We start from the raw sequence: 14,021 nt of genomic DNA on the forward strand, positions 1-14,021 counted from the left end.
ATTTACCAAAATTTATAAATATTTTTATTTCAACAACTTTTTTATAATTTTATTTTATAATAAGTATGAAAAAATTCGATATTCTGCTAATAATATTAAAAATTATGCATGTCTTTTTAAATAATGTTATTTTGCTTAAATTTTCTATAAGTTGTTACAAAAATGTTTTATTGAATTTGGGACGGAAAGATTGCGTTTAAGTAGGAAAGAAAATATTATAGTGTATTAAAATTGCCTAAGATAATTTGACCAAAAAAAAAAAAAAAAAAAAAAAAAAAAAAAAAGTAAAGGGAAATTATTAAACCAGATTTTGCCATGTGTCATTTTTTATTCACCTTTAGTATATAGTTATTGATTAATTTTATAATAAGTATGAAAAAATTCGATATTCTGCTAATAATATTAAAAATTATGCATATCTTTTTAAATAATATTATTTTGCTTAAATTTTCTATAAGTTGTTACACAAATGTTTTATTGAAATTTGGGACGGAAAGATTGCGTTTAAGTAGGAAAGAAAATATTATAGTGTATTAAAATTGCCTAAGATAATTTGACAAAAAAAAAGAAAAAAAAAAGTAGAGGGAAATTATTAAACCAGATTTTGCCACGTGTCATTTTTTATTCGCCTTTAGTATATAGTTATTGATGATTAATTTTATAATAAGTATGAAAAAATTCGATATTCTGCTAATAATATTAAAAATTATGCATATCTTTTTAAATAATATTATTTTGCTTAAATTTTCTATAAGTTGTTACACAAATGTTTTATTGAATTTGGGACGGAAAGATTGCGTTTAAGTAGGAAAGAAAATATTATAGTGTATTAAAATTGCCTAAGATAATTTGACAAAAAAAAAAAGAAAAAAAAAAGTAGAGGGAAATTATTAAACCAGATTTTGCCACGTGTCATTTTTTATTCGCCTTTAGTATATAGTTATTGATTGATGTAATTCGAGCGCACTAGTAACATGTGTTGTATAAAGTTGTTGACCTATGTAGGCTGGTAACGTTGGTTCTATTACCAACCAAAGTAAATAGGCAAATTACCAAATAATCTAAAGGTCACGAACAGTCGAACAGTCACAAAATTCAAAAACAAAGTGTGGTTGGAAATCTGGTACTAGAATTAGGCTACCATTGTTCCAACTTTCCATGACTTTTTAGTCAAATTTCAGCTAGATTTGAAAATTCACCTTCAATGGCTTCAAATACTCCTTTTCAAATTAATGAATGCATATGCGGCCTATAAAATTTATACAGAGTATTCTACAATGACCAACAATATAGTACTGGAATCATGACATTGCTCCTGTTTGCAAAGTAATGCTGTAACTCTGAAGCAAAAGTATTCTACCGTTCTTGCGAAGGGATACGTAATTTCATAACAAGGAATACTCCAGACACTATATAATGGCAACCGAATAATCAATACAGCTCAAAGATAATCAATTTGAGGTTAAGAAATTTTAATCAGAAACTAAAGTTCTTGACCAATTAAATTACACCCTTTGATAAAATGAAAAAAAAAAATAATAATAACAGTGAAATTTATAGCTCGCCTTACAAACCTCAAAAATTGGCCGGAAAACAAGATTTTAACTAACCAGAAACCAGCATGAACACAATGACATACAGGAGGAAAAAGATGACAAGCCCCCCAAAACCTAGCAATAGTGCTTACAAGTATACAGATTCGTCGATGGGGTAACGAGGATGAAAGTATCATTAACTTTGGAGAAAATGCTCAAGTGCTTCAAAGAACAGAGGTGCCATTTCAGGGCTTGGTGTCTTGACTGCACATTTGACTCCAGGGATTCCGGCTGCTGCAGTCAATTCGATCAAAAATGGAATTCCTCTAGGAATCTTGGCTGAGAGATACAGCACCTCCTGGTTTGCATTTTTCCTCTTTGCTATGAAGAACATGTTTGAGGAAGCCAATTTGTCAAGAGTTGAGTCCATGCTGTTTATTACAAGGCCTGGGAATTCTCTCAAAACCTCATTTGAATCAGGAAGAGATTTCCATGTCTGTCATGTAAGAAAATGTCAGTAAATAACAAGTCATCAACTACTAGATAGCCTCACTTCACTACAAATAATAGTGTGTAAGCACAAGTAAAAATACAATCACTAACAAATTACAGAGCAGTATATAAGGATATTTAAACTGCTGTTTTCAGAAATTGAATGGGAAACTAAATCTGTAATATCTTGGTTGCTCTATAATCAGTTATGTAAAATTAAAATTATGAATTAATAAACTGTGTGTTCTTCAGAAAGAACTAGTGTATGAGCCATTGATGCTTTAGGCACAGTGAAATTTCTTTTTTCATTTGAAAACAAGCTTAGGCAGTTCATAATTTGACTTTGAATTTTACACATTCACTGGTCAAGGGTCCAATTGATGAAATCGCTTTTCTTGTTTATGTTAAGTACTACGTAGTTAGATAGGCATGCCACAGAGACAATTACTTCCATTAGCAAACATCAGAGTTTCAGTAGCATTGTCATAATATAAACAGGGATATACAGACATCGATACGAAACAGCATGAGAATAAAATAGTAGGCAGTTTGCTTGATTAAAAAAGAATTAGATAAATTACCTCCAAAAAGGTTCCACGTTCCATTCTGCCATCTTCAGTGAAGAGAACATGCAATGAAATCTTATCACTGAAGTACCAAACTGGTTGCTGGTTGTTCTTTACTGCCACCTGGAGTAGAGTGTTTGGAACCCCCGGAGCAACATTTTGAAATAGAACCATGGGAAGAAGAGTCCTCTCCGATGTCCCTGGTTGCAACGGTGGAACCTGGCAAAAAAAAAGTCGTAAAAAACATACAAGATAAATTCTCCAGGAAAGACTTCCCAGCTAGCAACATGTACCTGCAAAGGCCCACCAGCTGCAAGACCAAATGTATTTTTATTGAACTGGATCATGAACCCATCAAGGACCGACTGTGTATTGTTCTCAAATAGCATGCTGTAAAATACTTGTCCATCTCTCCTTGTAAGTTCTGCACTAATTTGTAAACCTTGACCTTTGGCAGCAGGCAATAACACTGGCAAAGGAGGTCTGCACAGGAAGAAATGGAAGTGTTCAAAAAAAGCAGATCAAGATTAGAGCAATCTTTAAGATTCTAACTATATATATAGAACCGAGCCAAGGTGATGGTCATGCATAAATAATGGTATTTTAGTTCAAGAGCAAGGCCTTAGTATTTTACATTCAATCCTAGATAATATTATGTGTGTTTCTTGGTCTTTTGACCAGAGGGGTGGATAATCTAATAAGGTTATCCATGAGTTGACTGGCGAAAGGGTACCATGCTGAAGAGCCTGGTATGAAAGAAAACTGGAACTCCAAGTACAGACAGAGAAAAGGACTCATCTCAAAATGTGGGAAGTACGTAGTCGTAGTTGGTTCGATAGTTTTCCTAGTTTTGTGCCATCATTTGATGCACTCTTACTAGCAAGTTGTGAATGAATAGCCCTCCCCTTTTGGAATTCTTTAAAAATATAAAAAGGTCACCAAAAACTTTATGTTTGAAACTTTCATGATGAGAAAATTTTCAAGCTGAAGGCACATCACACTCACCCAGCTGGTACAGGCTGGTCGACTGGGACAAGAGAATTCGAATTGTCCAGGCCTATCAGATCACCAAGTAAATCAGGAACAGGAGCTGCAACTGGTGGAGCAGCTGCTGGCTGCCTGGATCCTGAGCTTGATGTAGGTGATGTAGCTCCATCAGCAGGATGTGCAGGAGATTCAGGATATCCAGTTTCACTTCCCTCAGGGTAATCCTCTTCCTCAGTTCTCTGTGCTACTGTTTTGAGACGAGTTACAAATGATTCTGGTGGCTTGTGATACACAGATGACAGAGTTGCAATATTTGCAAGAAGTTCATCAAGGAGAGAAGAATCAAGCTGGTTTGAATCATCAGTGATCACAGGCTTTTCTGCTAACACAACATCTTTAGCTGCCTGCAACAAGAAAATAGATCAATGCAGCTGTGTAAGTGATATGAAAGACAATTAAGCATCTCCAATAGTTTTCATAAGGTATCTGGTTGCAGATACGCGAAAATATCAAGCAGGTAGCTCACAGTTGGAGGATAAAAGTATTTGATTTCTATCCTCCACTGGAGAGCTACCTAATTCATTTTTTTAAACTTATATGCAAGCAGGTGCCTAGAAGAACCATTAAAGATGCTCATAATTGTTTCTTTTTTAATAATTATTTATTATTGCAAGCAACCAAATTGCATGAGGATGAGGCATTGGATCGTAAGGGATGGAGGAGGATCTTTGTCGATGATTACACGGAATAATCAAATTTGGTTCATGTAGCCAACCCCACTTCTGGAATTAAGGCTTTGATTGATTGATTGATTGAAGCAACCAAAGCGATTTCCCAAGAATCATTAATGCTTGGGATACTAATTATCCACAATCTCTTTGATAACAAAGCAAATTATTAATGCTTTACAAATCAACATACTGTAGATTAACTAGTTCATACTAACCTCAGGATCAGTTGAAAGAAGACGCCAATATATGTAAGCACGATCACGCAAATCAGGATTGTCAGTCTCAACGGTGGCATTGTTCAAAACAGCCTGTGAAACAACATCCAGGGCAGTATCAGAAAAAAGGTTACACAACAAAATGGACTATATAATTATTTTTATTTTTTGTTTGTTTATATACGAAGTAATTATTTTTATTTTTTACCGCCTCGGTTTAATTGCCACAATTTTCAAAACACTACATCCGTTAAATGTTATGTGCAACTTTGGTATATTTTATATGTCACAAATAATACCCCAAAGTTGCACATAACATTTAATGGAGATAGTATAACTTGTCCAACTCAACTATACTAAATGCATAAATTTGTGGAAGACCACAAATTTATTTTCTAGCCACAGAAATCTTCATCACATATCTACCCATTAGAACACAGTTACTATACAGTTCTTATTAGATTCTTATCAAACCCCATCGAATCCTTGTGTAAGAAAAGTACTGTTTTTAATTGGCTATCAATTTCCAAAGCCCAATCTCAATAACTCTAAGCATTTAATCCTCACTCTTATTTCTTTTTCGAATATTGATTACCATTAGTAGTTTAAGACACAAACACATCACTTTCCAGCTTCAATAACAGTTACCTCACCACTCAATTAGCACGGCAATATTTAGCATTGGGTTACAATAAACCAAAGTATAAGTTTCCGTTTGCCTCTTATTACTTATTATATAAAAGGATTTAATCAGTTATTTTCTAATATAGCACCAAACATGCAATATCAGATCAGCAATGAATATATTTGGCCTTAAAATGGCAGATACCTGAATCATCTGCTGTGGCCCTTCTGTTGGCTTCTTTAGAAAAAGCTTGACAGTAGCTGTCAGCAATTGCAACTGCACTTGTGGTGGCTCTTCAGGAAAACTTTCCAAGAAGCTCTCAAGTAACTCATCTGCATTGTCAATTCTTTCCGCATATTCACCAATGATCCAAATCATAGAAGCCTGAGATAATATATGTGGATAAATAAGCCTCAATTTAAAAATAAAAATTAATTAATTAATTAAAAAAGAGAAGAAGAAAAGAATAGAAAAGAGAAACAACTGAATGTCATAGATCTTTACCTTGGCTTCTGGTTCATCCAGAGTGTCTAAGCTCTCACAAAGAGTCGCAATGATAGATTCATAGCTGGAAAAATCATGGCAAAATTTAGGAAGACATATCAACACCAAAAAAAAAAAAAGGCCATATCATAGCATAATTAACCAACTTACGTGTTAGGGTATCTTCTAAATATATCTTTAATGACTATAATTGCCTCCTGAACTACATAGTTTACTTTAATCTTGATAAGCTCTAGCAAGACACTGATGCAGCGTTCAGCAGCTCTCTCCAACTTGATGGCACACCGACCAATTGCACGAACAGCCTTTCTAACAAAATCTACATCTACTTCCGTGGCATACTCTTTGAACTCCAGTAAGACCTAGAAACACGATCATCAGATAAGCGCAGAACCAATGAATTCCAGAATCTTTAAGTAGCAACAGATAATTGATCATTCACCTGATCAATATTTCTGTCCGAAGCAAGCTTGATCATAATTTCCAACTTCTCCATTTTGACATATATGGGGTCATTGTACTTGCAGAAAAACACCTTACAACAAAAAAGGCATGTATGGTCATCAACAGCTATGGAATGTAAAATGGCTAGAGTGTACTTAATTTTACAAAAAGAGGTGTTCACAGCTAGAAATGCAGGCTCTATAAAAACTACAATACCTTAATTTCATGGGCCAGAATAGTTGGCCTCTTTTGCACAATCAGATTGATATTTCTTAGGGCAACATACTGTATCTCAGGTTCTGCAGAAAGAAGGGTTACAAGTGGAGGGGCCATTTTCTTACAAAGATTTCGAACAATGTCAGTACTAGTAATGAGTTCCATTTGCTGAAGAATCATCTGCATAAATCCACCAAAAAAAAAAATCAAAGGATGCAGGCTGCAGCACAGACATCTAACAATGATCATTTAACAGTCAGAAAAAGGGCAAAGGAAAAGCTTACCTTCACAGCTGAAAGCACAACAGCGCAATTTGCATGTTGTAGACGCGGAGTGACTCTCTCTACAATGTTTTCAGCTTCTCGGGCATCGGCTGCTTTATACCTTGACAGAGCATCCAATATAAAAACTTGACCCCACCTGAAAACAGTGAAAATTATTGTTAGATAAAAACATCAGCAGTAGTGAGTGACAAGGTCCTAACAGCTGGATAAACGTGTCTGAGCCTCCCCCCCACCCCCCACCCCCCCCCCCCCCCCCCAAAAAAAAAAAAAAAAAAAAAAAAAAAGAGTTAGAAATTGAGCTGTGCAGCCAAACTGAAGTTGCACATTAACCAAGATAAAAAAAAAAATTAGCAATTGTTCTTAAACCACCCGTATAAATTTTATGCATTTGTTTGTATAAGGAAAACGCATATGAGTGCCATTATCTCTAAGGAAGATGAGACAGCAGTTAGTGCATGGAAAGGGCGCAAAGAACCATATATAACCAGGTTAAGCCTTCACTCTAAAAACATCGAAACACTCTCCATCTCAGAAAATTGTGACAGACTAGTCAAATGAGTAAAATTCATTATATTAGAAAGGAATGGTACACAATTAGTTACTATCAAGTCCAGGGTACTTCCATTGTCATACAACAAAATTGATCAAGAAAAAAATAGAAGTGCTGAAAAGTTATTCTTGGATGGAAAGCAATAATTCATATGGCTAATCTATCACTTGTATGCTTACTGAAAAATACACAAAACTTGCAAAATATGCGTGTCGTTCAAAGTTAAGTAACTCCAAACTTAAACATCCAATAGAAAACAAGACAACGTCCACATCACAACTGAGACAAGAATGATATCTTAACAGCACATTTACACAGAAAACAATAAATTCAGGAGATCACAACTTACTCTGTGCACTCATTAAGGGCAGTAAGAAGCTTCTGAAGTGTGACACTTGTGATTTCAAAGATGGGTCTTGCGCTGTTCTCTTGAATCTCAGCAAGAGCTGCCACAGCATTGGCAACTACCATCGGGTTATTGTCAGATATCAAGTCTTTCAGTGAATCCAAAAATCCCCTATCCTCAACAAGCTCAGCATTTATATCGAAAAGCTTAGCCACACATATAGCAGCTGTCTTGCGAACATATGGATCATCGTCCTGTTAAGAAGCAAAAGACAGAACAAGCAAATTAGACCTGCATTGCTCAAAGATAGATGTTATCCATTGCACATATGTCCAACAATGAAATTTTTGAAAGATATTATAATCAATATGACAACCTTGAGGCACCTCTGAAGAGGATCACACAAATACTCGGTAATTTTATCAACACGAATGCAGCCCATTGTTCTCACTGCTAATGCCCGAATCAAAGGATTTGGATCCTGTGAATCCTGCAGAGATACAACAGTACATTATTAGCTAGAGCAGCAAAGAATTATGGTTAATGAAACACACAGCATTATTAAAGAGGAAAACTGGTAATACAATTCATAAAAAAAATTGATAATCCCAATATAATCAGAAATTAAATCTCCTCTTCAAAGCTTTAGTACTGGAAATAAATTGCTGCACAGACCCACTGGTGGTCTATTGAGTTGTCTACAATCTATATCTAAATTGATAATCCCAATTATTTCAAAACCATAACTCATAAGTATGTCTAGGTTATGACTTTTTATTATTTTTCTTTTGCACTGGACTACTGGAGTTTCATACATATTTATTAGACTAGCATGATAGAATTTCAGAAATCTTTAGACTAAAACAAAATTTTATATTAAAAAGTTGGTACTTGATTAACATCTGGCCCTCATTTATTTTTATTTAAAAAAAAAAAAAAAAAAAAAAAAAAAAAAAGAAGGAAGAAGAAGAACCCTCTAGCCTGAAATCCTAGCTCCGCCACGTGTTAAGATGAAAGCAAGGAAAAATAAGCCCAATGGGAAAGGGTAGATCATCTAAAAAAACAGATATTGCAAAAGGTGAGCTTGGAAGTGTGCTTTATTGCTTGAGCAGTGACTTAAACTTACTTACTTCCAACCACAACCTTGTTTACAAATCTTCCAAAAGTTTAATCAACATCCAGAACTATTTGATAACCTAGATGTGCAACTATTTCCATCCTTCATCAGTCAGAAATCAGCTATATCATTAGAAATTTCAAGCTTGGCATGGTTACAAAGTGGAGTTTCAATTATGAACCAAATAGGTATAAGAGCGTTGCTGTGTGGCAAAGTTTAAAACTTTAAACTACATATTCTGCAAAAAATTCCCACTTGGTGTGAGCACAATTTCAAAGTGGACAATTTTTTAGACAGATTGAGAGCAGTCATAACTTAAGATAATAAAGATATTGCTTCTTCAAGAGATATGGGCTATTCAGTCTAGTAATTTGAGTAATAAAGATATTGCTTCTTCAAGAGATATAGGATAATAAAGATAGTGTAGAGGTATCATGCGATGCTAGCAACACATAGACACGCATGTTCACTTTATTTTGACTCTTCTAAATTTTCTTTACAAGTATTTGTCTATTAGTTACCACATAAACATCCATTAGCTCCTCATCAACCGACAACTCTGAGACAGCCAAACAGGTTGAGCTAAAAGTAATATGATGGATAATGTAACATAAAATTCAACAGCCAAGATCTAACAATGAAGCCAGGAAAAATTATGTATCAAGGGCATACAATGGTGAGGTTGCACCTTACCTTGACAAATGTGTTGACTGCAAGAATTGCCAGATCCGGTTGGCTTTTAGCATAATTAATGAGATACAAGTATACTAGTTTCTTCAACTCCAAATTTTCTGTTTGCATGCAGTTCACAACATCAGTGAACAATGATGACACATCTTTGCCTACAGTCATTGCAGCTATAACCTTTTTCACAGCATCCTTCCTCTTATCCTAAACAGAGATGATAACAGGCAGGTGAAAAGCTAATATACAAAAATGACAGCCACATGAAAACGCAGTATGAAAATAAAATATAATTGGCACAAACTGTGAATTCGATGAAAAATAAAACCACAAAGTATACAACAAATAGGAGTATTGGACTCTTGAGCTGCAACTCTGCCACACCTGATATGCTGCAACTCTGAGGTAATAAGGTATAAAAATTGCAAATTTATTCAAAAAAATCTCTCCAACTCATCACCCTTAAATGCCTTCTTTCTCCTATTAAGCGGGGATAGGCTCCTTGATCAGAAGCTTAGTAAACATATTAACAATATCCCCCTCTGGCTGAATATACTGTAGTATGATCGCATTTCCCTAGTTCCCCCTTTATAAATTAGATGGTGGAAGGAGGATTGGATACACAACTATACATAAGCTGAATAACTTCTTTGGGAAAAACATTATGTTGGCTGAAGGTGATTATAAGGGCATAAAGATCAAATTGAGACATTCCCTTGGGAACATGAGGAAGCAGACTTGCGCTGCCTCACACTTCCTCTGTTTGGGTGACATCGTGCCAGTTCCCTAATATTAAGGTCTGGAAAAAAGTTGGAATTGATTTGGATGAAGGAAACACATATACTGCAAAAGTGCAAAGAATGAAACTCCAAGTCTAAACCAATATTTTAAAATCAATAGCATCATACAAAATGTAGCAACCTAGAAATAAACCTTGGGAATTATTAGTCTAGAATCCATGCAGTTCTAAACTCATATCCTTCATCACTTCTATGACCTAACCTGTCCAGTTCTAGTTTGCGGATAAATCATTCCCAATTTTTCAGCCAAACAATACTCAATAGTGTACACAGTACAAGAGATCTATCATCAATTCAACAGTTATGGTCTCCATACTTGGAAAAGAAACTAAGATGCATGACTGTGCTAATAATAAGCCGGGCATGAAATGGATGAAGATTGCATATTTGCATTTACATTACTGTAAAAACTAAAGAAATTAGAAGACTAAATCTCTATATACTGGTTATTATTCTCTACAACAGTAGGAACTACTCTAAATTCAGCCAACTATCAATCCATCTGTAAAATTTCTAAGGCACTATGCTTGTAATATCATAATATCAAACTATTTCGAAATGTTTTCCCATAAATGTCCAAAGGGCTGAGATCAGCAAAAACCACTTTCTCAATCTCTAAAACCACCCCGGCAACCTCTCGTATTATCGTAAACATTCCAATTGCACAACGTAAAGTCGAAAATCCTCCATATGACATAGCTCCATCTAATGGACTCATACATTTCCTCATTTTCAATACATAGCTTATCTATGCAAATCCTACCTGAATTCAGATGCAACACCAGCACGAAATTCATCAAAACTATTCAATTTCATAAGTGCAGCTCATCATACATCCAATCATAATCGAATTCCACCAATTTTATAACTAAAGAAATAATAAACCGATGTAATTCGATAAATCAAAAATTGAAGCTGCAGTTACGTTGTCACTAATCTACAGCTAACCCTAGGTCTGATCCGTATAAAATCAACAACAACAAATCCAAAATTACACGAATTCTTCAACAATCACACAAAAATCGATAAAACAAGCACGGATTTCGAACAAAAAACGAACAGATCTGCTTACATTTCCACCGATTAGCAACGAAAACTTCGAAATTCGAGAAATTAAGCGTAGAAAATGACTAGTAAGAAAACGAATTGAATGAATAGATGTGGCAAAAAGAGAACCTTATACTGAGAATTGAGCTCTTCTTTGAGTTCAGGGATTTCACCCTTCTTCGTAGTAGAGAAGTACTTGGAATCGTGACCGCTCATCGTTCTCGCTGTGATTCGTTCTCCAAGGTTTAGGAGGTGATTTGAAAATGGCGTCAATGGAGGAGAGAGAATCAACAATGGCGGATGTAAGAGAAGAAGACTAATGAGTTAACTGGCTTTTTCGATGGTTGGGCTTGGATGTTTTGAGGAGGTTGCTGACTGGCAATTGGAAATGTTTGTTCATATTTGGGTGTATATTCAAGTGTATAATAGAATTGTGGTTCTTAATTAAGATTGGAACCAATTTTTGTGTAGGTCTAATTCAATATTCTTCAATTTCTAACATATTACAAAAATTTTAGTAATGTTAAACTCGTTATAAGATTTCGTCAAAAAAAAACAAAATCGTATAGGGTATATCAGTTATCTGCAATCCTTATTACGAGTATATAAGGATTCATTCCGTAACCGACCTAACCGTTTAGTTTGTTATGATTCGTACACTTGCACTTCTAATTAATCATTTTTTCACACTTTGGGATAATCCGAATTCGGGGATCCGTTTTGGGTGGTTAGGTTTCAGTCCCTTCCCAATTGTTGTTGCGGGGGATCGAACACGGATCCTTCTTACCGAGTGTAATCTCAATCACCACTACACCAACAACCAATTGGTACTTCTAATTAATCATTTACTGTATGAGATAAGTATCAACTCAAATAAGTTGAACTCACTTAATATTTTCATATTTGGATTCTTAAACAATTAAACATGATGTTTTATTACTCCATATAAATTCAATTTGTGGTCACATATATCTTATAAAATATTGTAATTGGAGGAGAAGGATTCAAATTGTTGATTCGGATCGTTGATCTTATGAAAAATTCTAAATGTGTCTCCTTCATCATTTCATATTCGGATCGTTGATTTTGGGTGATAATTGTCTTTCTATTTCCTAAATGTGTCATTTTTGAGGAGATAATCTTATCCTTAATTATTAACAAGGCTAGGTTTAGTTGTACGGCATAAGCTTTCTCTTCTACTTTATCTTGCAAGTAGTACAATTCAGCAAGATCGTAGCAAACCTATTGATTTTGATAATCATTTTGCTCACAATCGTGTAGCCCATGAGGAGTTGAAGATCTTATTGTTTGTTATATCCCCACTTGGCTTCAAGTAGCCAAAATTAAACCAACCACTAATTTCTTTTTAGTTAAATTTACTCAATAAAACCATATTTTCTCACCACATAATAAACCAAATCCCATCACATTTTCTCTAATAATTGTGACCAAAAGAACAAAGAACATTAATTGGAAAAGGAGGGAGAACAAGTTTTACATATTTGGCATACATGCCCTAGCAAGGGTAAATCCTTGTTGCACCCTGGATCCTAAACGATACTTGGGAGAGGTGTCAAACTTTAGAGAACAAGTTTAGTGTAAATGTTTTCTGTGTGTTGTATTACGATATTCACAAGATATATATACAACCTAGGAGAAGAGAATAGGGCTTAACATCGGCCCATTAGCTAAATACAATACAAGGTCTAACACCCCCCCCCCTCAAGTTGGAGCATGCAAATCACAAATGCCCAACTTGCCAAGTAAATACATGAATTGACTTTTACTCAAACCCTTGGTGAATATATCCGCTAATTGGTCCGTTGTCTTCACATAAGACGGACTAATTGCATCGCGAAGATAATAACAATCCACCTCAATGTGCTTGGTACGCTCATGAAAAACCAGATTCTTCGCAATATACAAAGCAGATTGATTATCACAAAACAAACTCATAGCACGGGGATGCGAGACACCCAAACTCAGAAGAAGGGCCTTCAACCATTTCAACTCATCAGTAGTCTTAGACATTGAGCGGAATTCGGCCTCTGAAGAAGACTTGGCCACAGTGTCCTGTTTCTTAGTCTTCTAGGATATGGGAGAAGCACCAAGAAACACCAACCAGCAGCGATAGAACGGCGCGACAAGGGACAACCCGCCCAATCTGAATCACACCAACCTGTAATATGTAAATCACAATCGGAACTCAAAAGAATTCCCTGACTAGGACATCCCTTCAAGTACCTGACTGTACGAAGCGCCATTTCCCAATGGTCCTGTCGCGGTTGTTGTATAAATTGAGACAAAATATGCACAGCGTATGCCAAATTAAATCTGGTCTAGTAAAAGACAAATAAATCAGACGACCCACAAGCCGCCGATACTGCTCTGGATCATAAAAGAAAGATGACTATGATGTTGCCAGAGTATGATTCTGCTCAATAGGGGTACCTGCCGGACGTGCCCCTAGTAAACCAGACTCTGCGATAATATCAAGAGTATATTTCCGTTGACACAAAAATATGCCCTCCGGACTACGTGCAACCTCAATACCAAGAAAATACTTCAACATACCCAAATCTTTCATATGAAAACAGTCACTCAAATATGATTTGAATTGTGAAATAGTAGAAGAATCATTACCAGTAATGATTAAGTCATCAACATACACCAAAACACTGAGTTGTATCGATCCAGTTTGCAGAGTGAATAGAGAGTAGTCAGAGTACGATTGCAGAAAACCGTACCTTTTCAGAGAGGTGGCCAACTTAGAAAACCAACATCGAGGTGCTTGTCGGAGGCCATACAGAGACTTTTGAAGGCGAAAGACCGAATCAGAACTAGAAGTATGGAAGCCCGGGGGTGGTTTCATATAGAC

General features: G+C 35.5%; 1 protein-coding gene across 1 annotated transcript; it reads right to left on the minus strand.

The window, feature by feature from the left end:
- Nucleotides 1-1,383: 1,383 nt before the first annotated feature.
- On the minus strand, nucleotides 1,384-11,526 carry LOC145592031 (beta-adaptin-like protein C). Its single transcript, XM_081648498.1, has 15 exons — nucleotides 11,273-11,526; nucleotides 9,306-9,503; nucleotides 7,872-7,985; nucleotides 7,499-7,749; nucleotides 6,600-6,735; nucleotides 6,316-6,495; nucleotides 6,098-6,190; nucleotides 5,806-6,017; nucleotides 5,656-5,719; nucleotides 5,356-5,535; nucleotides 4,527-4,619; nucleotides 3,599-3,984; nucleotides 2,887-3,076; nucleotides 2,609-2,812; nucleotides 1,384-2,031 (listed from the first exon to the last, which is right to left on the minus strand). Exons 1-15 carry the CDS (start codon nucleotides 11,357-11,359, stop codon nucleotides 1,732-1,734), a joined length of 2,688 nt encoding a protein of 895 aa, XP_081504624.1. The 5' UTR covers nucleotides 11,360-11,526; the 3' UTR covers nucleotides 1,384-1,731.
- Between the last annotated feature and the right edge of the window lie 2,495 nt (nucleotides 11,527-14,021).

The sequence above is a fragment of the Chenopodium album genome, chromosome 2, assembly GCF_948465745.1.
Source record: "Chenopodium album chromosome 2, dcCheAlbu1.1, whole genome shotgun sequence".
In the NCBI taxonomy this organism is placed as follows: Eukaryota; Viridiplantae; Streptophyta; class Magnoliopsida; order Caryophyllales; family Amaranthaceae; genus Chenopodium; species Chenopodium album.

Excerpts from the sequence above, each read along its gene's own strand:
- LOC145592031 (XM_081648498.1), bottom strand. The coding sequence starts at position 11,359 with ATGAGCGGTCACGATTCCAAGTACTTCTCTACTACGAAGAAGGGTGAA. Across the intron at positions 7,986-9,305 it reads CAGTCAACACATTTGTCAAG|GATTCACAGGATCCAAATCC; the intron begins GTAAGGTGCAAC and ends GTATCTCTGCAG. Across the intron at positions 2,032-2,608 it reads AACGTGGAACCTTTTTGGAG|ACATGGAAATCTCTTCCTGA; the intron begins GTAATTTATCTA and ends CTTACATGACAG.